Raw genomic sequence first — 25,947 nt, forward strand, 5'->3', positions numbered from 1 at the left:
CGTCTGCAGCAGGAGCAGGTTCTGCATATTTTCCTGGAGCTGGGACAGTTTTCCCCGTCTCTCTCTCTCTTGCTTCCTGAACACCTTTGAGGATGAAGAGTCTCTTGATGTTCCCTTTTACTGTTTCCCACCAGTCCGCTGGGGACTCAAAGAGGGGCTTCACGGTTCTCCAATCTGCGTAGTCCCTCTTGAGCTCCTCATTGTTTCCCGGGGTCAACAGCTTTCTGTTGAGCTTCCACGTTCCCTTACCAGCCCACTGCTCGTCCTGTCGGTGACAGTCGGCCAGCAGGAGGCAGTGGTCGGAGAAGAACACCGGCTTGACGTCGGTGGATCTGACCGAGAGCGTTCGGGACACAAACAGGTAATCTATCCTTGAGCGGATAGACCCGTCTGCCCGTGACCAGGTGTATCTACGCTGCGCTCCGTCTGCAGGGGCGCTGAAGACGTCGTGCAGCTTGGCATCATTTACCGTGTCTCTTGGTATTTATTGGTGTCTCCTCTTGCTCTGTGCAATGCTCACATTCCCTGACTGTGACCTCTCCAGGAGTTGAGCCATGACCCAGTGAGGTAGCGGTGTCTGGGACCTTTTTATAGTCAAAAACATGGACTGGGGGATGATCAGTGCATGAGGGTGGTCAGGGAGACTAATGGTTATTTTGTATTCTAGATATTGATGAGTGTGAGACAGACTCGTGTGGTTCAAATGCAACATGCACCAACACAATTGGAAACTTCATTTGCACCTGTAATGAAGGATTTGTCTCAACCCCTGGAGGACGTATCTTTGGGAATAAAACTGTCACACAGCGCTGCATTGCAGGTAAAGATCTATTTCTTGATATATTCTTTCAAAGATCACTCACAAAAACTGAATGGAAGAATGAACTTTTCCAGTAATATGTTGTGATACCAATGTTAATACTGGGCAGTTCCGATACTGTGGGTTCAGTTACTGAACACATTCATATGAGGCTGTCAATATTACTTATAAGGAAAGCACAAATTTATCACGCAAATAAAATGCTCCATCCAACATAAGGTCAGAAGTGGGGATGTTCACCGATAATTGCACAATGTTCAGCACCATTTGCGACTCCTCAGATCCTGAACCGGTCCGCGTCCAAATGTAACAAGGTCTGGATAATATCTAACCTTAGGCTGACAAATGGCAAGTAATGCTCAGACCATACAAATGCCAGGCAACGCCCATCTCCAACAACAGAGTCTAACTAGCTGGAGTAGGATTGGGTTTTGTTGATTTTGTAAATTTGTGACCCAGCAGGAATCTCAAATGTTTGTACCAGACTTCTGAAACTTTAAGTGGGGCTGTCCTGTAAAACCCTTGGAGCGGGTTCGCTTCAGAGAACTGTGCTCCTGAGAAGACAATCAGAGATATGGTGAATGAGATTCCCTTGGGTTGTGGAGTTAGTGTGAACCCCAGACTAGGCGTGTTGGGTTCCATAGGGACAGCCCATTGAGCCTGCACCACCATTCAGTACCATCATGGCTGACCATGGAATCTCAGTGTCCCATTCCTGCTTTCTCTCCAGCTCCTTCAGCCTCAAGGACCACGTCCAGCTCCCTCTTGGATATATCTAAGGAACTGGCCCCAACAGCTTCCTGTGGGTTCACAACTCTCTGAGTGAAGAAATTCTTCCCCAGCTCAGTCCTGAATGGCTTACCCCTTATTCTTAGAAACTAGTTCTGCACTTCCCCAACATCGAGAACATTCTGCCCGCATCTAGCCCGTCCAGTCCCATCAGGATTTTATACGTTTCTGAGACCTCCCCTCATTCTTCGAAATTCCAATGAGTACATGCCTAGTCGGTCCAGTCTTTCTTCATATGTCAGTCCTGCCAATCAGTCTGGTGAACTTTCGCTGGACTCCCTCAGCAGCAAGAATGTCCTTCCTCAGACTAGGAGCCTAAAACTGCCCACACAATCTAACCCCAGTTCCTAAAAGCTGAGGACATTGAAGCTCAGCTGTGTGGTTAGCTCCAGGAAGAAGCTATCGCAGATCCAGTCTGAAAGGTGACATTTCCAGTGACCTCAACCCAGCAAGGTATTTGATACAGGGACTCTCGTGTCAGGATTACACTAGTGTTTGGGAACTGTAGTGGGGTATGAAATGGATACTTTATAGAAGCTGATGTATTTGTTTTAAACTTATAAAGGAGTGTTTTAGGTGTAATGCAATTATACCTTGACTATATGTTTTGAATTTGTGTTATAAGTAGACAGAATACCGTGAAATATTCTATATTATGACTGTTTCCTTTGTAATAACTTCCTGTTCTGGTGTTGAAACAAATAGTACACTTCATGCTTATGTTTCAGCAAGAGACTACTTCTTAACATCTAAACAAATGGACATATGGCCTATCGATTAGATAGATTAAATTAGATTACTTACAGTGTGGAAACAGGCCCTTCGGCCCAACAAGTCCACACCGACCCGCCGAAGCGCAACCCACCCAGACCCATTCCCGTACATTTACCCCTTCATCTAACACTACGGACAATTTAGCATGGCCAATTCACTTAACCTGCACATTTTTGGACTGTGGGAGGAAACCGGAGCACCCGGAGGAAACCCACGCAGACACGGGGAGAATGTGCAAACTCCACACAGACAGTTGCCTGATTCCTGACTGGAAACGGACTTGTCTGGTAATACTATCAACTGAGATTATGACGCTGACTTTTTCTGTCACATTGGAGTGCTAACAACCTGGGGTGAAGGTGAGAAATGGTCAGTGGGTAAGTCTCGGGAGATGGCTAATGTTGAGAAGGTGTTATCATGAGGAAACCAGGGAAGCAGCAGTTCTAGATGTAAGCTAACTCAAGCACAGTTCCTGAAGCTATGACTTCCCTTGGGTCTCTGTACAAGGTGTCCCAGTTGCCCGTTCCAATGAATAGAGAAAGAAATTGCTCAACTGCTGGTTAAAATGAGCTAAATCATATGTTTCTTCTGTACAGATATGTGTAAGGATGCAGTGGGCGCATGTGGCCCCAATGCTAAGTGTTCAATGACAATGGGACAGGCCAATTGTAGCTGCAAAATAGGCTTTACGTCAACCACAGGGGAATCTACCTTTACCGATAAAGCAAAGACGCAGTGTAAAGGTAAAGACTTTATTGTTCCTTAGCACAAGATTCGGAATGGAGGCATTACGATTTTTCTCTTGATCCTCCCAAAGCCCAGACCATGTGGGGGTGTCCCAGTAGGGCATGAACCCACAACGGCCTGACTACGAGGTGACAGGGCTACCCTCGAAGCCAAGGCAGGGAGGCTGTCGGCTCTTTAGGGACGTCCCGAGAAAGTGCCTCAACACTGGTCATTCTTTAATTTCTCTCTCTGTGCTCTGTGTGTGTCTTGAACCTGTGTGTGTTTGTCTGACATCCATTGCAGCCGATCTGTGTCTGTCTCGTATCTGTGGAGCCAATACTGTGTGTCGTCATAAAGCTGGCCGCTTCTCCTGTCAGTGTCTGGAAGGATTTTCCTCACCCACTGGGCGCACTAGAGTGACTTTGAGGGCACCCTGTATTGGTAAGATTTCGGCAGGGAGCAGTAAAGAATGCGCTGGACCATGATGCTATGGATCACGCTCTTAAACAACACCATCGCTGCTGATGGCCCACAGCACTTTACGCTTTAGAACTGCTCCACCTCTTCTGTACGTGTCCCACTCAGCACAGCACTAGGGCCACCACCACACCAGGGACAATATTCTCAATGTAAAGCATTGAACACTGGCCACTGTCACTGCTGAAGAGGACAGAGCAAGTTTACCGTGGAGTAATTGTGTGTCCTCGATCAGAAGGAGACACAGGAGATTGTTTTGGAGAAATGTTTGAACCGGTACTTTTTATTTCTGAGCCCTCAGTGGGAACGTGTTCTTGGCCGAGAGTTCATGGGGCTTGATTCCTATAATGGATGACATTAGATCATTAATACTCTGTTTCATTATAAGGGAAGCAGCAGTCTGCCATTTGGCCCATTGAGCCTGCTCCATCATTCATTAGGATCATGGCTGAGCTATCCATTGTCTCAGCTCCTCCTCCCTGCATTATCCCCATGATCCTAATTCCCTGATCGTGTAAAAACCCATCCAACTCTGTCCTGAATATATTTAATGAAGCTGCCTCTACTACTTCCTTGGGCAGAGGATTCCATAGATTCACTACTCTCTGGGGAAAAAGCAGTTCATTCACATCTCTGTCCTAAGGAACAGCCTGTAGGTTGCTGGGAAAAAAAATAGAATAAGCAGTCAAAAGATTGTGTCTTGCACTCATCAGGACCAATAGCAAGAATGCCTAATTCCAGAGGGAGCAGCAACTGGCATTGTATACTGAGAAGGTTGGCATGACACCGATGACTGGTCAAGGTTAGTCAGCCATGACTGCCAGGAGAAATGCATCAGGGAATTATTGCCCTTTCGTTCAATTCCCCAGAGAAAGGGGCACAATATCCGCTCCCCTTTCCTGAAAAAGGCAGGCATCAGCACACCCTTATCATGGAATCTCATCTAATTGAGTATCGGAGTTGGGAGGTCATATTGCATCTGTAGAGAACATTGGTGAAGGTACTTTTGGAATTCTGCATACAGTTCTGGTCTCACTGCTATAGGAAGGATGTTGTGAAATTTGAAAGGGCTAAGAAACAATTCACAAGTACATTGTCAGGGTTGGAGGATTTGAGCTATAGGGACAGGCTGAATAGGCTGGGGCTGTTTTCCCTGGAGCATCGGAGGCTGAGGTGTGACTTATAGAGGTTTATAAAATCAGGAGAGGCATGGATAGGGTGCATAGACAAGGTCTTTTCCCTGGGGTGGGAGAGTTTAGAATAGAAGGCACAGGTTTAGGGTGAGAGGGGAAAGGTTTAAAAGATGGCTAAGGAGGAACTTTTTCACACAGAGCGTGGTGAGTGTATGGAATAAGATGCCAGAGGAAGTGGTGGAAGCTGGTACAATTACAGCATTTAAAAGGTATCTGGATGGGGATATGAATATGAAGGGTTTAGAGGGATATGGGCCAGGTGCTGGCAAATGGGACAAGGTCAGATTGGGCTATCTGGTCGGCATGTACTGTATGATTGTATGACTGTAACATCAGAGCTTTAGGATCAGAGTTTTGCAAGCATGCGTTAGCTGAGTCCACTCAGTACTCTGTGTCTTGTGATGGGATGTACTGTTTTTTTTATCATCAGTCACTGGAAAATGTAGAAACATGCAGTGTTTTGGCTGGGATGGGATAAATATGCTATTAATCAGGCCCCACTGCTCCACAAGTCACATCATTAGTGTAAATACTTTGATTCTATCACCAAATTTCTATCCAGATCAGGACAGTCTTTCACTGAGGTTTTCTTAATGAACTCACAAATTGACGATAAATTAACATTTTTAAAAACAAGGGGCGAAAATGGTGAACATTCCCAACTGTACTCTGGAATTAGAAATCAGTTTCCTCGGGATACCAGCACAAACATGTTCACCCAACACTAAGGCATCAAAGCAGAACAAAAACTGAAATGGCTGGAAAATCTCAGCAGGTCTGGCAGCATCTGTGGAGAGAAATCAGAGTTACCCAGTTCTGAAGAAGGGTCACTGGTCCCGAAGCATCAACTCTGATTTCTCTCCACAGATGCTGCCAGACCTGCTGAGTGTTGGTACAATCATACAGTACATGCCGACCAGATATCCCAATCTGACCTTGTCCCATTGGGTGAGGTTTTCCCAGCAATTTCTGTTTCTGTTTCAGATTTCCAGCATCCATAGTCCTCTTTTTCTTGCAAAGCATTTGCCGATATGAGGATTTGAAAAAGCGAAACAGAAAGAAAAGCCCTTATCTGAAAAATATAAGTACATATTTTGTGAATGAGAGCAGCCTATCGGGTTTTTGGTTGATGAAATCGAAAAGACTGACGGAAGATCATCCAACTAAGCTTTGGTTCAGATGAAGGTCAGGCTGTTTCCAAGGCTTTGCAAAGTGATCACACTTCAGCACCACAGGATTTGTGAGCTCATCCAAACTGTGCGATATGTATCAAATATTGATGTGGAAACTTTAACCAAGACAGGGAGAGATAGACTCTATTTTTAACCACAAGGTTGGGAGGCTTCTTCCTTCTGACCCTCAGGGTTTTCTGAACAGGAACAAAGGCTAAAAAAAGTCTCACTGATGATGAGCACAAATATTCATCCGTAAAGTTAGTCGTAGCTTCTCACAGGTGTATATCAGCGACATTGCAAACCTCTCTGATCATATCACTCAATTCACAACTGCTTCGCATAAAATGGTGAGTTTCGCCTTTTTGCTCAAATGTTGAGCCACCTTTCACCTCCCAGGGTAATTTGAGGTAAACTTGGGACATTTCAGAACAGCCTTGGGTCAATCAGTGAGTGAGCACAATGATGTAGTGGTCATGTCAGTGGATCAGTAATCCTACGCCTTCAGTTAATGGTCTGAGGCCATGAGCTGAAATCTCCCCATGTCAGTTGGTGGAGTTTAAGTTGAGTCAATGAATCTAGAATCTAAAGCTGGTCTGAATAATGGTGACCTGGTGACTATCAATAATTGTTGTAAAAAAGTGCATCGGGTTCACTTAGGAAGGAATCATAGAATCCCTAAAGTGTGGAAACTGGCCCTTCGGCCCAACATTCCACACCAACTCCCCGAAGACTAACCCCACCCAGATGCATTCCTCTGCCCTATTATTCTACATTTACTCCTGATTAATGCACCTAACCTACACATCCCTGGACACCAAGGGACAATTTAGCATGGCCAATCCACCTAACCTGCACATATTTGGATTGTGGGAGGAAACTGGAGGAAACCCACACAGACACGGGAAGAATGTGCAAATTCCACACAGTCACCCGAGGGTGGAATTGAACCCAGGTCCCTGGCTCTGTGAAACAGCAGCGCTAACCACTGAGCCACCACGATCTGGTGTACATGTAACTCCAGACTCATATCAATGTGTTAACTCCTTAACTGTCCTCTGAAATGGCCTTAGCAAGCCTGTTGGCTCAAAGGGCAGTCTGAGCTGGTTTTACCAACCTAGTCCACACCTACTTGAGTGCAATGTCTTCCATTTTCACCATTCAGAGAACATCTTCACCTCCTTTGTCTCTTGAATGTTGTCTGTTTGCAGTTTAGGGGGGAGGGTCAGTGCCCATGAGCCTTTGTGTGATTGTTGAATTCATTCACGGGATGAGGGCATCGCTGGCTAGGCCCGGATTTATTGCCCATCCCCAATTGCCGAGGGGGCAGTTATGAGTCAACCATCGTTAGTCTAAAAGAAACAGGTAAGGATGACAGTTTACCTCCCGAAAGGGCATTAGTGAACCAGGTGAGGATTTCAAATGATCAGATCATAGTCACCATCAGACTCTTCATTCCAGATTTATAATGGGACCATCTACCATGGCAGGATTCCAAGCCGGGACCCCAGAATATTCCCTGAGTCTCAGGATTAGCACTCCAGTGATAATAGCCTCTCTCTGTGAAACAGGCTGTTGCTGTGAGGGATCTGATAGACCTAGACCAGCCTTGGGAGATGTGGGAGCTAACCTGGTGAGTCGCTTTAGCCACTGCCCCTCGATGCTAATTCCCTCCACACCGCTTGGCAAAAGAGTCTTTCACTCCCCTTACCCAGGAGCAACCTTTTCTTTTGAAAGATAAACACTCCCGTCGCTCGCCTCCAATGTGTTAAGCCGTGTTCATGTTCCTTACAGATAAAGACGAGTGCCAGGACACAGTGGCAGCTTGTGGGCATAACGCCAGCTGTAACAACACAATGGGAGGTTTCAATTGTACCTGTGATGCAGGCTTTGCCTCATCCATTGAAGGATCTAACAGAGCGATTAACTGTCAAGGTAAAGTCTCAGTGCTCCCTCACCTTCTCTTCCCTTTTCCTTTCTCGAGTATGTTTGTCCATCACTTTCTGTGCATGTGGTACTGAGCTAGATGGCTGTAGATGCCTTGCTGTGTTTCTGAACTGCCAGATGCTGTCAGCAAGATAATAGTACATGACGTGCATTCCTGCCGCTAAATTCAAGGGAACGACAAATGCAGGAAGTCACCGTGGGTCAGGCAGCAGCCATGGAGAGAAAGCAAGCTAACGTTTCGCGTGGAGATGGCTCTGTCTCTGTGGAAGCTGCCTGACTCGCTGTGATCTCCTGTATTTGTTGTTTCCAGTAGCGATTCCAGCATCTACAGACGGGGGATTTTAGAAGTCTTCACCCTTCCCATTATTGAGAGTCATAGGGATGTACAGCACAGAAACAGAACCCTTCGGTCCAACTTGTCCATGCCGACCAGATGTTCTACCTTAATCTAGTCCTATTTGCCAGCACTTGGCCAATATCCCTCTAACCCCTTCATCCAGATGCCTTTTAAATGCTGTAATTGTACCAACCTCCACCACTTCCTCTGGCAGCTCATTCCATACAAGTACCACCCTCTGCGTGAAAAATTTGCCCCTGAGGTCCCTTTTAAATCTTTCCCCTCTCACCGTAAACCAATGTCCTCTAGCTTTGTACTCTCCTATTCTGGGGAAAAGACCTTGACTCTCCACCTGATCCATGCCCCTCATTACTTTATAAACCTCTACAAGATCACCACTCAGCCTGCAACGCCCCAAGGAAAACAGCCCCAGGCTATGCAGCCTCTCCGTGTAGCTCAAACCCTCCGACCCTGGCAACAGCCTTGTAAATCCTTTCTGAACCCTTTCACCTTTCACAACATCTTTCCTGTGTCTAAAACCTTGCTGGATCTTATAACATCGATTGGCTCTTAAATTTCTAAAGGGGCTCAGTGAAATAAGAGCAAACTGCTGCAGATTGTGGAGAGCGGAAGGTCACCGAAAGAGAAGCAACATTCCCATTGAAACCTTGCATCTTGCAGTCATCAGGACAAATGCAAGGATGACAAACAGATTAGGAAATGCAGATATTAATCTGCTGAGATTAATCATGTCCAGAATAAAAATGACATGTATGCAGGATTTGTAAATTTTATAATGAAATGGGAGGGTCATAAGACCATAAGAACTAGGAGCAGGAGTAGGCCATCTGGCCCCATTGAGCCCACTCTGACATTCAATAAGCTCATGGCTGGACTCAGCTCCACTTACCCGCCCTCTCACCCTCACCCTTAATTCCGTTACAGTTCAAAATCTACCTTTGCATTAAAAACATCCAACGAGGCAGCCTCAAACTGCTTCACCGGGCAGGGACTGCCACAGATTCACAACCCTCTGGGTGAAGAAGTTCCTCCTCAGCTCCATCTTAAACCTGCTCCCCGTTATTTGGAGGCAATGCCCCTCATTCTAGTTTCACCCACCAGTGGAACCAACCTCCATGCTTCCATCTTATCTATTCTCATCATAATTTTATATTTTTCTGTCAGATTCCCCCAATTCTTCTTAATCCCAATGAGTGTAGTCCCAGTCCATTCAATCTCTCCTCATAAACCAACCCTCTCAACTCCAGAGTCAACCTATTGAACCTCCTCTGCACCCTCTCCAGATCCAGTACATCCTTTCTTAAATCAGATGGGAGGAATGTTTCTCTGATACATTCTCTGTACAAATGTCTTGACTGATTAGCCAAATGATAAGCACTTTTTTTATCTCATGCACTATCTAAACTGTTTTTCTCTTTTGGGATTTGGCATTCTTGTGTTTCTGTCCTGATCTTTGCAAGATGAATAAAGCTTCAGCATGTCTTTTTATTTCTACAATACTCAAGTTCCCAAATACCAAGTCTTTAGTCTCTCTCAACCCAATGTCTTCTGCCCTGGATTTTTCATTCCGTACCTGATTTGACTCCACTTTCCCATTCTGTCCTTCTCCTATTTCTTCCTCAAGTGTGGATTCTCACTAGTTTAGGAGGTGACCTCTCATTCCCTGAGGTCCCAGATACACCGTTACCCTCTCCTTGCTGATATCTAGAACATAGAACATTACAGCACAGTACAGGCCCTTCGGCCCTCCATGTTGCACTGACCTGTGAAACCAATCTGAAGCCCATCTAACCAACACTATCCCATTATCATCTACATGTTTATCCAATAACGATTTAAATGCCCTTAATGTTGGCGAGTGCACTGCAGCTACAGGCAGGGTGGTCCACACCCCTACTACCCTCTGAGTAAAGAACCTACCTCTGACATCTGACATTTACTGACACTTTGAGTGATAATGCAAAAAAATGTTTGAAATGAGGGGAAGTCAGCTTTCTAACAAATTTGTAAACATTGCTAACTTCTCCACTCCACTAAAACCTAACTCCATGGGGAGAAGTTTGGAAGAATCTCTCAGTTGTAAAGAATAATCACAACCTGAACTCCACACCAGCAACCAGCAGATCAAACACCAGACACAAACTACCCTGCAAGGACTGCAACAAACATTCCACTGGACAGACGGCCAGGAAAGTAGCCACCAGGATACATGAGCACCAACTAGCCACCAACAGACATGATCAACTATCACTAGTATCCATACACACAGACGAAGAGGGACACCAGTACGACTGGGACAATACATCCATCCTGGGACAGGCTAAACAGAGACACACATGGAAGTTCCTAGAGGCCTGACATTCAAACCGGGACTCCATTAACAAACATATCGATTTGGATCCCATTTACCATCCTCTCAGAAACAGAACAGGAAGTGATGTCACCCACCACAACAGACCAAGACACATAAATAGCAAGTGGGACAGAACACCAGCCCTTCACCGGGGGCTCACTGATGATGTCACTGAGCTGGTGACAAAACATCTGAGAACAAAACTACCGCCTCAGTGAGCAAGCTTACAACCTGATCCATGACCTGAGCTACAAATCATCACCAAAATCTCAAGGATTAGCTCCCTTGTTGCTTTCTCTTTCTCTATGTCTTGACAATTCCTTCACCTTAAACTGTCTGTGGCATTTGGTAATGTCTTTCATAAAACCCTTTAACCTAATACTACGAATGTTAATCACTCCAAATCCCACCTCCATAGCAATAGGATGATTAGACAGAGCAAGGCATACAAGGTTACACCTGCACAGGAGGTGTGTAAAGCAAGATCAACATTATGGTCACCTCTAACTTTAAATAACGTTGATCATGCTAATGTTGATCTTGCTTTGTGCACCCTCCTGTAACCCTGCGTGCCTCACTCTGTCCCAGCACTCTATGATCAGTAGGTCCTTGATTTCTATGAGCTGCCTGTACTGCTTGCAAACCAAAGCTTTTCACTGTGCGTAGGTACAAATCGAATCAAATCAAATATGAATCTCATGGGCCTTGTATCCAGGTAAAACATCTAATGAACTTTAGACACCCTAGACAAGTCCATTTTGAAGTTAAAAAGGCAATTTAAAGCCTGACCCTTTACAAACCATGACCTTCATAACAATTGTTTGTGACTTAGAGACTAACATTATATCCACCTTCAGCAGTTCTTCCCCAGTCATTGTTTACAAATTAGAATATTTTGTATCTTCTTCCAAATAAGACAACGTGGGAGTCTTTCACAAAATAAACTTATCAAGCACAATTCATAACAGATAATATGAACTCTCCCCCATTCCTCTATTTTACTGGAAATGGAAGAGACCATCACAAAACATGACAGTCCTACAAACCTGATATTTGTATTAACAGGCATTTGGTCGATGATTCTGTGTTAAAAACATCACCTTTGGGAATGCAGCAATCCTTCAGCACTCCCCTGGGAGTATCAGCATTTTGGAATACATTCCCTGTTGAGTTGTGAGCTTGATTCCAAATTGATCACCTCATTTTCTTTTTGCAGACCTGAAGTTGCTTCGGCCGAGATCTTCATCTCTCCAGGTAAGCGGTCAAAGAACAAAGAAAATTACAGCACAGGAACAGGCCGTTTGTGCCCTCCAAGCCTGCACTGATCCAGATCCTCTAACTAAACCTGCCACCTATTTTCTAAGGATCTGTATCCCTTTGCTCCCTGTCCATTCATGTATCTGTCTAGTTACATCTTAAATGGCACTATCGTTCCAGCCTCTACCACCTCCACTGGGCATCGTGTTCCAGACCCCCACCAGCCTCTGTGTAAAGCACATCCCACACATATCTCCCCTAAATCCTTCCCCTCTCACTGAGTTTGTGACCCCTAGTAACTGAGTTCCGCACTCTGGGATAAAGCTTCTTGCTATCCTCCCTGTCTATACCTCTCATGATTTTGTTGACCTCAACCAGATCCCGCACTCCCCCCACTGCAAACTCCGTCTTTCTAATGAAAATAATCCTAATCTGTTCAACCTCTCTTCATAGCTAGCGCCCTCCATACCAGGTAACATCCTGGTGAGCCTCTTCTGCACCCTATCTAAAGCATCCACATCCTTTTGGTAATGTGGCGACCAGAACTGTACGCAGTATTCCAAATGTGGCCAAACCAAAGTCCTATATCAGTGTAACATGACCTGCCAACTCTTGTATTCAATACCCCGACTAATGTAGGAAAGCATGTCATATATCTTCTTGACCATGTCACTTATATTTATCAAGAATTTACATTCAATAGACCATTATTTCCCAGTCCATTGTTGACTCGGTTTGTCAATGCATTCATAGTGACAGGATTTGATCCAATTCTCTCTCTCTGTTTTTCCAACATCCCCCCCCGTAGTACCCTGAGCCCCTGCAAATAACATTTCTAGGAGTGGAGGTTACTCGGCAATGGGTCCCATCCATTTTTTGCTGTACTACTAACAGGATTATGGGTGCTCAAACAGGACAACACACAAAACAAAAATTGCTGAAAAAACTCAGGAGGGTCTGACAGCATCTGTGGAGATAAAACGCTGTTAACATTTAGAGTCCAGTGACCCTTCTTCAGAACACAAAGCTGACTTTTGCCCTGACTCAATGGCCACAACACATCATTAACTGATTGGGTGGTGTCGTGATTTGAAAATTGCAGTTGACATTTTGTTCACTTGCAGCTTCCATACCCACATGTACCAGCAGAGGGAGTCTGCCTGGAGATAAGTAAGCATCTAATGTCTTTAGAAAGCCCCTTTAACCTAAAACTATAGTGGTGGCTGTGACTCTTAATCACTTCAGAGCCATTCTCCATAGCAACATGAACATCATGGTCCTTGTATCCAGGTAAAATTCTGTGGTTCTAATTCTAAATGTCCCAAACTGACTGTCCGTAATTGCCCCCGCCCCCTGAATTTCACTCATAACTATGAAAAATATAAATCTTGACTTTCTCTAATGAGAGGGCTGAAATCCACGAGCCCTGCATCTCATCCACACTTGTCTCTCCCCATCACCCATGGATACCTGAGCTAAGATCAGAACTTTCTCCCGAAATTGATAAAACCGTAGAGGTTTGTAACAGGGGAGACCTTTCTGCCCATTATGTTTGACTCCCTGCTTGCACAATCCAAAACTATTCACATTCCCCACCCCCTCCCTCACCCACCAACATCTGCCTTTTCCCCAGTTCAAATGACAAATCTTTGGCTTCAATATAAAACTCTCCTTCCTTCACAAACTCATTGAGCAAATCTCATTGTGTTGACATGACCTGAGATCAGGGCAGGTACCTCTCTACAATGTGTAGCATCTTCCTCAATTGGTGTTTTCCCTCTCCTGTTCCCATAGGATATCGATTTGTTTACCAATCAGTATCTCTCAGGCCTTTCGAAGATCGAGGACAGACATTCAAAAATGTTCCGCAAACTGGTTTCCAACTACCTCGAGCAGATGGAGAAACACACCCTCGCACTTGCCAACACTTTAGGTCATGAAGAGATGAAGAACTTCTCAACTAATGGGTTCGGTAATGTCATCGTCTGGTCTCCTTCCCATCGGAAGGATGTTATGAAACTTGAAAGGGTTCAGAAAAGATTTGCAAGGGTATTGCCAGGTGTGGAGGCTTTGAGCTACAGGGAGAGGCTTAATAGGCTGGGGTTACTTTCCCTGGCACATTGGAGGCTGAGGGGTGACCTTATTCAGGGTTATAAAATCATGAGGGGCATGGATAGGGTAAATAGACAAGGTCTTTTCCCCGGGGTAAGGAGATCAGAACTAGAGGGCATAGGTTTAGAATGAAAAGGGAAAGACATAAAAGGCACCTAAGGGGCAACTTTTTCACATAGAGGGGGGTGCGTGTATGGAATGAGCTGCCAGAGGAAGTGGTGGAGGCTGGTACAATTGCAACAATTAAAAGGCATGTGGATGGGTATATGAATATGAAGGGGTTAGAGGGATACAGGCCAAGTACTGGCAAATGGGACGAGGTTAGGTTAGGATATCTGGTCGGCATGGACAGGTTGGACCGAAAGGTCTGTTTCTGTGCTGTGTACCTCTATGACTCTGACAGTCACTTGTTCCAGGCTGTGTACCAATTCATTTTTGTTTTAGCTGTTAATTCCCATCTACCTTATCCTCAATATATCATTTAGAATGTAATGATACACATGGAGAGCATGTAGCGAACTCTAGTTTCCTGAGAATGTTCTTTTGCCAGGCTAACACCCCCCCCCCCCCACCCCCCCCCCCCAGAGCCATCTATCTGCACATATTGGTGATGTTTGTGGGATTTTGTTGTGTGGAAATTGAATGCAGCATTGGCCGACAGCTCCAGGTTTTGTTATGCACTGGATGTGGGCATTGTTGGCTGGGTCAGCACATATTGTCCATCAGTCTGTAAGTTAGCTCGCTGAGACTCATCAATGAGAGTCTCCGGTGAAGCACTGGTCACACTGATGCTGTTACCTAGTCATGGTGACGAAACATCTGAAACCAAACCTTCCAGCTCAGCGAGCTAACTTACATATTTACCATCAACCTGAGCTACAAATCTTCTCAAAAATCGTGAACTTATTGTCCATCCCTAAATGGGACTGGAACTCAGTGGTTTTCCCGGATCATTTCAGAGGTCAGTTCAGAGTCACTGTCATGGCTGCGGGTCTGGAGTCACATGTAGGCCAGACCAGGTAAGGATGGCAGATTTCCTTCCCTAAAGGTCAGCCATGTTTATGATAATCGAGATTGGTTACATGGCCATAATTATGCGAGCTTTAATTCCCGATCTTTAATCCTGCCATGGTAGGATTTGAACCCTCATGTCCAGGACATTAGCTCAGGGCTCAGGGCTCAGGGTTATGAGTCTCGGGACAAGACGTTTTGGTAACCACACCCTAGCTGCTACAGAAAGGGGTCCTGTCACAAATTAAAGGTGACCCCCTCTTACCCGAATCTATCTCAGCCTTAAATACACACAAGGAGTCTACCCCCACACAGCTCTCTGTGGCAAAAGGACGTCCCAAAGACCTATAACCCCCTGTGAGAAGAAATTCCTCCTCATCTCAATCTGAAACTCATACTTTGTTTGCCTTGGGAACCACTTGATGAAAATGAGAAGCATTTGTGGGGAGGGGCAAAGGTCACTGGAATTAGCGGACTAATGCCTGAAAACCGATTCAGCGAGTGGGTGGTGGGGTTGGGGGGGTGTTGTCTGTAATGGGAGAAAGTCAGGACTGCAGATGACGGAGATCAGAGTCGAGAGTGTGGTGCTGGAAAAGCACAGCCGGTCAGGCAGCATCTGAGGAACAGGAGGGTCGATGTTTCGAGTAATGCCTTGCCTTCCCGTTGATGTTTTGATTCTGACCTTTCTGTATCTGCCGTCTCTCGCAGACGTCAACATGCAAGCTATCCGGAACAACACGATCCCAGAGGGCGGAAGGACAAAGTTATCCACTCCCAATGCCAGCATGGATATTAGCTGGAACAATGTGGCAGGGAAGGAGAAGTTTGGTGAGTCTTAGTGCGTGATCATAGAATCCCGACAGTGTGGAAACATGCCATTCGGCCCAACAAATGCACACCCACCCTCTGAAGAGTATCCCACCCCCCTCTATCCTATAACCCTGCATTTCCCATGACCAATGTCATAACCTACTCGTCCCTGGACACTGTGGGACATTGAGCATGGCTAGTTCACCTAAACTGCACATCTTTGGACTGTGGGAGGAAACCAGAGCACCCAGAGGAAACCCACACAGACACAGCAAAAACATGCAAATTCCACGCAGAAAGTTGCCTGAAAATGGAATCGAACCCAGATCCCTAGCGCTATGAGCCACCATGCTCCAGTCTGGATCTTTGCCCCAGTTCCCCACAGAATTACTTCCCAATATGCTGGCAGCAGAATTAGCTTTTGCTGTGGGTAAATCACCACAAGACAGCTTTAATTCGAACACTTATTCAGAAATCTCACAGACAATCAAGTACTGAAAAAAGGAGTATGGGATGTCGCAACCAAACTCAGACCCCTCAAGTGTGCAGGGGAAACCTCACAACCCCACTTGGCTACTCCCTGATGATGATGATGAGGTGCCGGTATTGGACTGGAATGGACAAGGTCAGGGGTCACATGACACCAGGTTACAGTCCGACAGGTTTATTTGTCAGATGATGAAGGAGCAGCGCTCGAAAGCTTGTGATTTCAAATAAACCTGTCGGACCATAACCTGGTGTGGGCTCCAACTCAAACCAATAACATCTGTCTCTGATGTCCAGGGTTCAGTCCTTGAGCGGTATTCTCCTTCAAAATTCTGCTGTTCATTGATCTGCTGCTGGATTCCAACCCAGTTCTTTCCATCCTTCGGGTATATGGAGTGACATTACTGACAACCTTTGAGATTCTTTCATCTGAAACATTGATTACTCTCCCGGAACCACCGATCTGTGATTTGCTTTCTTATTAGAAGCAGCTTCTCTGTTCCTTGCTCCATTTGGTGCTGACTGTCTGTTTGAAGATAATCAACACCTTAAATTCTTCTACAGGCCAATCATGTATCTGTCTGACAGAAAGCAGCCAGTTGTTAAGCAGATGTTAAAACAGTTTTGTTCATGTACGTGGAACTCCTTTTCCCACACATGGCTGATTGCTTCCAACTCCTCTATAAGTTTTTCTTTGCTCTTTAAAAGCTTATTCCAGACACACAGTTAATGCTGCTTCTCTCTGTGTGTAACAGTTCATCTTTCAAGCCATGAGCAGCTATTAAAGTTGCAAAGTTTACACAATCACGCCTTGAATTCTTGAAGGTTTCAGGGTGAATCCAGGAAGGCTGAGAACACTAATCCAAGCAAAGTGCTCACGGCTTGACTCCCGCTCGCACAATCATGTGTTGCTGGTGGGTGTCACCTTCATTTAACGTTTGTCGTCTCCTCCCACCCAGATGTTGCTGCCGCTGCCTTTATTTCATACAAAGAGCTGGACTCCCTGATGAAAGACAACATGATGGACAGTGGCGAGAAGCTCGAGCTGATCTCCAAAGTTGTCACTGCGGCAGTAACCAATAAGGTCAAGGAGAACCCCAATGATTCAGTCATCCTGACCTTTGAAAACACGAAGGTTTGCTCGGTTTTAGTCCCACAGTTTCCACATTGTTTACTAGAGTGCTCCGAAGTGAGGAGCTTTCAGGAAGGAACTGAGATCTCTCAGAGGGGGATACGACTGAGATGTATAACATTATGTGGGTCATCGAAAGGGGAGACAGGAAGGAACTTTTCCCCTTGGTGGGGGATCGATGACTGGAGACATAGATGAAGGAGGTTTAGAGGGGGATGTGAGCTGATTATTGAGTTTGACCACAGTGGGAATGCCAAGCGATGGAGGGAAGCATAAATCTTTCTCTGTAACTGCTCTGCCACCGTTGATGGGTGGGTTGTGGGGGCGGTGATGGTGAGGGATGTCCGTCAGGAGGTGGGACCAGGCTAACTGACAGGCGAATGTGCGGATTTTCCCGAGGCGACTGATCTGACATCACCCTGAATCTTTTGCTCTTTCCCCAGCACTCTAACAAGAAGGTGAAGTGCGTCTACTGGGACAGCTCAGCGGCTGCCTGGTCCGTCCAGGGCTGCAGATTGAGGGATTCCAACGTCACATTCACCGTCTGCAGCTGTACACATCTATCGAGCTTTGCTGTGCTCATGGCCCTGCACGATATTGGGGTATGTCCTCGCGGGAAGGGAATGGACGTCACTGGGGGGGGGAGGGGTGACCTGCTCTGAGGCTCCGTTCCCCTTCTGAAATAGGCCAATGCTCAAAGAGCCTGTCTTCGGAACAAACGGCCAATACCCATTGCAGAGTTTTGAAGTGCAGGAGATTAATTTCTTATCTCGCGTGGGATTTGGGTGACCGTCCCTCATTGCCCTTGCTTGCTCAGTCATTTTAGATTCCCTTCAGGGCAGAAAGAGGCCATTCAGCCCAGCGAGTCAGCACCAACCCTCTAAAGAGCATCCCACCCAATCTGAGTCCCCTATCCCATCCCTGTAAAGCCTGCATTTCCCATGGCTATCCCATCTAGCCTACACATCCCTGGACATTAAGGGCAATTTAGCATGGCCAGTCCAGCTAGCCTGCTCATCTTTGGAGTGTGGGATAAAACCAGAGCACCCAGAGAAAACCCACCCAGACACGGGGAGAACGTGCAAACTCCACACAGGCAGTCATCCGAGTGTGGGATTGAAGCCAGGTCCCTGGTGCTGTGAGGCAGCGGTGCTAACCACTGAGTCACCAAACTATTGTGAAGGCCAGACCGATGTCAACCACCTCACATATAGGCCAGACCGAGTAATGGCCACAGATTTCTCTCTGTAAATGAGAGTTTGACAATAATCATAGTTCCTGAGAGTAGCGTCAATGCTGGATTTAATGTCCCCCTCACTCCTCCCCACCAGCTGTGGAGGTATTTAATTCCATGTCCCCAGGAGATTAGACTGAGCTTTGTGTCGCTAACTTAGTGACAGTGCTGGACACCAGTATTGCAGTTCACCATTGGCTCCAATAACTCACAGCTCTGTAACAAAACCAGAATTGTGCAAATCTGAAAGAAGCAGAGAAGGCGCGAGAAACTCAGCAAGTTTGGCAACGTCTGTGCAAAGGGGAACAGAGTTAACATTTCAAGCCGGGTCTTGTTCAGAACTCCACTGGGCACAGTTCGGTTCAGAACTCCACTGGGCACAGTTCAGTTCAGAACTCCACTGGGCACAGTTCGGTTCAGAACCCCACCGGGCACAGTTCGGTTCAGAACCCCACGGGGCACAGTTCAGTTCAGAACTCCAGTTCTGAAGAAGAATCGAATCAGACTCGAACTTTTCCATTCTTCTTTCTTTCTCTCTCCACAGAGGTTGCCAGACCTGCTGAGTTTCTCCAGCGTTCTCGATGTCTGTCCTTGCATCTCCCTCAGCCTCCCTTTCTCCATCCAATACACCGATGTTTAAAGTGAAGGTGGGCATTATCTGATCATTGCTACCTCTCTGCAGGATGCCCCTCAAAAGAAGATCGAGTCACGAACTTGCACAGCACAGAAACAGACGCGTCGGTCTAGCTCCTCCACGCTGACCAGAAATCTGAAATTAATCTAGTCCCATTTGCCAACACTTGGCCCAGATTCCTCTAAATCCTTCCTATTCATATACCCATCCAGATGCCTTTTAAATGCTGTAATTGTACCAGCCTCCACCACTTCCTCTGGCAGCTCATTCCACACACACCCATTAGATCCCTTTTACATAATTCCCTCCAAAAGACCTTGTCTATTCATCCTATCCATGCCCCTCATGGATTTTATAAGGTCACCACTCAGCCTCTGATGATGCTCCAGGGAAAATAGCCATCTTCAGGTTGACATGTCAATCCATTTCATAATCTGTCCTTTTCCGTTTTCCCTTCTTCAGGAGATTCACAGTTTCAATCTACACGTGATCACCACAGTCGGCATCATTTTATCACTCGTGTGCCTCTTCATTTCGATCCTCACATTCATCTTGTGTCGCTCCATCAAGAGTGTGAGGACCACTATTCACACCCACCTCTGTGTGAGCCTGTTCCTGGCAGAGTTACTGTTCCTCGTTGGGATACCTCGGACTGAAAACAAGGTCAGAGAACATGAATGCTCATCATCTCTCGTTGTCTGAAGGACAGTAAGAAACAGGCCATTCAGCCCAACCTCTCCAAACCAGCTTATCAATGACTTATTCATTAATGATTGAGATTAGTAACTAAATGTAGTATCTCCGAGTCTGCAGATGACCCAAAGCTGGGTGATCTGAGATGAGCCGTGCACAGGAACTTCAATGTGATGTGGACAAATTGAGGACTGGGCAAATATATGGCAGTTCGAGTATAATGTGAATAAATGTGAGATTATCCACATAAACAGGAAGGTAGATTGTTAGCTGTGGTGTGGAGGTGCTGGTGTTGGACTGGGGCAAACAAAGTCAGAAGTCACACAGTTCTAGTCCAACAGGTTTATTTAAAATAACAAGCTTTTGGAGCGCTCCTCTTTCATCAGGTGAAGTTGAGAACCTGACAAGGGAGCAGCGCGCCAACAGCTTGTAATTATGATCTGAATAGCAATAGATTGGGAAAGGGGGAGGGGCAGTGAGAGCTGGGTGTCCTTGTACACCAGTCACTGAAAGGGAGCGTTGCAGGGACAGCAGGAGGTGAAGAAGGGAAACGGGATGTTGACCTTCACAGTGAGAGGATTCCAGTACAGGAGCAGGGATGTCTTGCTGCAATTGTACAGGGTCTTGGTGAGACCACACCTGGAGCATTGTGGGCAGGTTTAGTCCCTGTATCTGAGGAAGGATGTTCTGGCTACGGAGGGAGGGTAACAAAGGTTTACCAGACTGATTCCTGGGATGGCAGCACTGATGTATGAGGAGAGATTGGTTCAGTCAGGATTATATTCTGTGGGGTTTAGAGGAATGAGGGGGAATCTCATAGAAACCTATAACATTCAAACAGGACTAGACAGGGTAAACACAGGAAAGATGTTCTTAACACCTGAGGAATCCAGAACTAGGGGTCACAGTTTAAGGAAATGGGGTTGGACATTTCGGACTGAGATGGGGAGAAATGTCTTCACCCGGAGAGTGGGGAGTCTGGGGTATTGACTGCCACAAAAAGCAATTGAGGCCAAAACATTGAATGTTTTCAAGAAGGAGTCAGATATAGTTCTTAAGGTGAAAGGGATAAAAGGGGAGAAAGTGGGAACAGGGGAATGAGTTGGATGATCAGCCATGGTCATATCGAATGGCAGCGCAGGCTTGAAGGGTCGAATGGCTCCTATGTGCTACGTTTCTAACATTGATTCTCCATGAGTCCAAAATACATTTCGGAAGAATGATAAAAGTAGATGATATTACAATTACACAGGGCTACAGAATCATAGAAACCCTAGAGTGTGGAGGCAGGCCATTCAGCCAACCTTCAGAAGAGCAACCCACCCCCCTACCCAATAACCTCACATGGCTAACCCACCTACCCTGCACAGCTTTGGACTGTGGAAGAAAACAACAGCACCCAGAGGAAACCCACGCAGATACAGGGAGAATGTGCAAACTCTACACAGACACTCAGCTGAGGTTGGAATTGAACCAGGTTCCTGGTGATGTGAGGCAGCTGTGCTAACTTACCTGGGAAGGGAATGAGTACAACAGATGTTTCCTAGACTTGTTCCTGTCACAAAGATTGAGAAGACCACAGCTGTATTGCCTGGAGTGCAGCAGAACAAGAGTTAATCTCACTGAAGCACATAAAACTCTTAATGGACCTGATGGGGTAGATGCTGAGGAAAGTATCTCCCCTGGCTGAGGAAGCTCGATTAAAGAGTCACTCTCTCAGAGTAAAGGGTCCCCCATTTTGAGTTCAGATGAGGAGAAATTTCTTCCTTCAGAGTTATAAACTCTTGGAATCCCGAACCTCAAAGAAACGCTCAACTTCTGGATATGTTCAAGAGATAGCACAATGTATTTATGGATATGAAAATAATGCAGGGATCCAGGGGCAGTGTGGGAAGGTGTGTGTGACGATAGAAGTTTTGGCCATAATGAATAATCAAGGAGAGGTCTGGCCCACTCCTAATCCCATTTCTGACCTTTGACCCTGATCTCATCACTAACGTTTCTTGCATTCTGCTACCCAATCTAATCCATTTAGCCTTAACCATGCCCTCATATATCCAGTGCAGGCTGGTGGGATCAGGAGCCCTGTTTGGATTATTCTTTATCCAGGGAATAGGAGCAGAAACGCTGACCAAGGCATTCCTGCACCCAGCGTCCGTACACATGAGGAACTTCTTGACACACACACTAGGTTCTCTTCCTATAGAGTCAGAGAGTTATCCAGCACGTAAACAGACCCTTCGATACGACCCTTCCTCGGAAAGTTCATTCCACACATGCCAACCAGCCTCTGTGTGAAACATTTCCATCTCGTGCCTTTTTTCAAATCTCTCTTCTCTCACCTTAAACATGTGGTCCCTCTGCTCGAACTCCCCCATCTTAGGGAAAAGACAATTCCCATTAACCCTAGCTATACCCCCTCATTATTTTATAAACTTCAATCAGGTCACCTCTCACCCTCCTACACTTCACTGAATAAAAAGTCCCAGCCTATCCAGCCTTTCTTTATAACTGAAACCTTCCATACCCAGCAACATCCTGGTAAATCTCTTCGGAACCCTCGCCAACCCTTCCTACAGCAGAGATAACAGAACTGGACACTTACTGCAGCAGAGGCCTCACTGTACAACCTCAACATAACGTCTCAACTCCTGTCGTCCTGATTAAGAGCTTATGCTCAAAACATCCATTCTCCTGTACCTCGGATGCTGCCTGACCGGCTGTGCTTTTCCAGCATCACACTCTTCAACTCTGACTCTCCAGCATCTGCAATCCTCACTTTCTCCCAATAGTCAAAGGACTGACCAAGGAAGGCAAATGTGCCAAATGCCTTTTTAACCAGCCTGTTGACATGTGACACAAACTTCAAAGAGTTATGTACCTGCACCACTAGGCCCCCCCTGCTCTCCAACACTACCTGAGGCCTGACCATTAATGATGTAAGTCGTATCCCTAATTGATGGACCAAATGCAGTACCTGGACTGACCTCCATCTGCCATTCTAGTTGGCTTCAATTTACTTTGTCCCTTGAACCCTCCAACACAAACCACGCCCCTTGCTCCCAATGTATTCACAAAGTGAATGAGCCCTGTGTGTCCCTTTCAGACCAGTTGTGCTGTCATCGCTGGACTCCTGCATTACCTGTTCCTGGCCTGTTTCTCTTGGATGCTCCTGGAAGGTATCCAGCTCTACCTCATGGTGGTGAAGGTGTTCAATGCAAACAGCATGCGCCTGAGGTACATGTGCCTGTTTGGCTACGGCTTTCCCCTGCTGGTGGTCACCATCTCAGCCGCTGTGTACTCTGAAGGATACGGGACAGACAAATAGTAAGTATGGACTTTACACTGACTGAACAACACTTTGAATTCTCACTGTCGGAACTCTTACAGTTGAGTTTGCTCTTGAGGTGGGATTAGCCTTTACTGATTTCCACCTTTACCTCATCACTCATGAGGAACATGTGAACTGGAACAGGCCATTCGGCCCCTGGAGCCTTTCCATATGTAAAAAGTTCACAATACATGTTATCCTAACCTTCCTGATGAATGGACAGGGAGAGGGGAGATTGACTCCAAACCACTCCTGCATTTCCAACCCAGAGAGGCCCGAGACAAAATACCAGGCTCCTGTTCCTGATGGGTCCCCACATCGAGGGCAGAATCGAGCTGGGCAGTCAACGACACACCCCATGGGAGAATATGAGGAGGGACGGCCATTTGAGTAGAGTAACTGGGGAATGGGCTAACATCTATAGACTGGGGGCCCTTCATGCTTGGTAGCGGAGAGTGGGAATGTAAGTAACAAAAACGTTCTCAATTTTCTCTTCCAGTTGCTGGTTGAGTCTGGAGACAGGCTTTTTGTGGGCTTTCATCGCTCCGGTCTGTGTCATTATTCTGGTAAGTCTTCCGTTAAAATAAACACACAAGAATCAAAAGTTTCTGTCTGGATTCATGGTTCTTCTCGACGCCTCTATCCCAAACCCCGCCACCTCTATCACCTCAAAGGGCAAGCCAACATCTCACATCTCCCTCCAAGATATTCACCATCTGACCGGGGGGTCTATATCAGTTGTTCCCTCACTGTTTTCCCCACCTCACTACCACGCAAGATCAAAAACCCTTCCCTGTGGCACCGTGGGGGCTCCAATGGTCAACACGATGAGCTCCAAATTATCCTGGGAGCAGGCCCGACTGTGTTGGCAAACATCCGACACCTTAAACAAATTTCAAATGGATCCCGAGGGAGAAAGATAGTTCACAGAGCCACGCTAAGATGCTCTCCTCACCCAATGAGGACAGCAGAGAGTATCCTCAGAGTAAGGTTCCTCCTCCAAGTCTGTGATCAACGCCCCGATCTGATGCTTTCACTTCCACCCAAGTTGAGACAAACTAACAAAAAATGCTGGAGGTCACAGCAGGTCAGGCAGCAGCCAATGGGAGAGAGAGAGAGAGAGAGAGCAAGCTAATGTTTTGAGTCTCGATGAATCTTCATCAGAGCTGAAGGGAAGTATGAAGGGGGCAGGATTTATGCAATAGGGGGTGGAGTGCTGGGAGAGAAAGGGAGCTGAGAGTGCAGGAGGAAGTGAGCACTGCAGATGCTGGAGAGTCAGAGTCAAAGAGTGTGGTGCTGGAAAAGCACAGCCAGTCAGGCAGCATCCGAGGAGCAGGAGAGTCGACGTTTCGAGCATAAAACCTTCAACAGGAGTGAGCCTCATCAGGAGTGAACCTGCCGAGAGTGCAGGTTCAGTGACCGGACTGTGAGAATTGTCATGTCTCTTCAAGCAATGCCCACCCTGAAGGCCCACAATACTCTGTAGGAGGGAATTCCAGAATTTTGACCCAGCAACACTAATGCAACAGCGATATGTTTCCAAATTGGGATGGGGAGTGGCTTGGAGGGGAACTTGCAGGGGGTGGTGTTCCCATGTATCTGCTGCCCTTGTCCTTCTAGATGGAAGTGATTGTGGGTTTGGAAGGTGCTGTCTGAGGATCTTTGGTAAATTTCTGCAGTGCATCTTGGAGATAGTGCACTCTGCTGCTGCTGAGTGTCCGTGGTGGAGTGGGTGAGCATTTGTGATGTGTTTTCAATCAAACAGACGGCTTTGTCCTGGATGGTGATTGAGCTCCTTGAGTGTGTTACGGACCAGGCCAGACCCCCCTCAAAATATTTCAAGATAGTAAACCAGATGTCAACTTTGCGAATTGTTCTGAGCAGGTCTGATGCAGATACCCCAGGAGGGATGCAGCTGCTCAAACCACCTAGTTTTAAACTAAACAGAATTTATTTACAGGATTACCGAATGAGACACAAACAAAAGAGAAAAGATTGTAGAATAACTGAACTTATCCACAAACCCACCAGATTATCCCAATGTAATGATTCTGTTCCAAATTCCTGCAACAATCCCTCGGCAAAAACAGGTAAAATTAAACCCAGGGTCTTCCAGGGGAGAGTGAGATGGCAGCGCGATTCAGCACGGAACATCTTCTTCCATGGAGCTGTTTCTTGGTCCAGCAGCCTCAAAACTGACTGCTTGCTAAAACCAAACTGAACCAGAGTTAAAGCTGAGCTGGAGTGGAGAACTGGCCACTCCACTTTCATTGTACAAGTGGGTTTTTTAAAAATTTGAAAGCCTTTTTCCTGAGGCAGTATCTGTTAGCTATAATCAAATTGGCCCTAAAACCCATCCGAGCCAGACGTCGCGGTAACTCTGCAGTTATGGCCCCTGTGAAAAAAAAAACACAAGGACAACATAACCTTGTTAAAGGAGCAGCATCATCACATTTTGGAGCTGCACCCATCCAGGCAAGTGGGGAGCATTCCATTTCTCAATCAGTCAGGGGGATCAAGGATTAAGAGGAAAGGGCAGGAAAGCGGATGTGAGGAATGTCAGATCAGCTATGATTCTATTGAATGAGACACAAACAAAAGAGAAAAGATTGTAGAATAACTAAACATATCCACAAAC

General features: G+C 46.3%; 1 protein-coding gene across 6 annotated transcripts in view; it reads left to right on the forward strand.

The window, feature by feature from the left end:
- The window catches only part of LOC122552177 (adhesion G protein-coupled receptor E2-like), a 70,225-nt gene that overhangs the window by 38,648 nt on the left and 5,630 nt on the right, over nucleotides 1-25,947 (forward strand). For 5 of the 6 annotated variants that reach the window (XM_043694737.1, XM_043694738.1, XM_043694739.1 and 2 more), the window contains 11 exons: nucleotides 668-820; nucleotides 2,980-3,126; nucleotides 7,746-7,886; nucleotides 11,826-11,863; nucleotides 13,661-13,838; nucleotides 15,698-15,817; nucleotides 17,245-17,420; nucleotides 17,861-18,019; nucleotides 19,748-19,948; nucleotides 23,085-23,305; nucleotides 23,809-23,875. In XM_043694737.1, the coding sequence (XP_043550672.1) occupies nucleotides 668-820; nucleotides 2,980-3,126; nucleotides 7,746-7,886; nucleotides 11,826-11,863; nucleotides 13,661-13,838; nucleotides 15,698-15,817; nucleotides 17,245-17,420; nucleotides 17,861-18,019; nucleotides 19,748-19,948; nucleotides 23,085-23,305; nucleotides 23,809-23,875 (1,601 nt within the window). The remainder of the gene's footprint in view (nucleotides 1-667; nucleotides 821-2,979; nucleotides 3,127-7,745; nucleotides 7,887-11,825; nucleotides 11,864-13,660; nucleotides 13,839-15,697; nucleotides 15,818-17,244; nucleotides 17,421-17,860; nucleotides 18,020-19,747; nucleotides 19,949-23,084; nucleotides 23,306-23,808; nucleotides 23,876-25,947) is intronic. The other variant, XM_043694740.1, reaches the window with a different exon arrangement.

The sequence above is a fragment of the Chiloscyllium plagiosum genome, chromosome 8, assembly GCF_004010195.1.
Source record: "Chiloscyllium plagiosum isolate BGI_BamShark_2017 chromosome 8, ASM401019v2, whole genome shotgun sequence".
In the NCBI taxonomy this organism is placed as follows: domain Eukaryota; kingdom Metazoa; phylum Chordata; class Chondrichthyes; order Orectolobiformes; family Hemiscylliidae; genus Chiloscyllium; species Chiloscyllium plagiosum.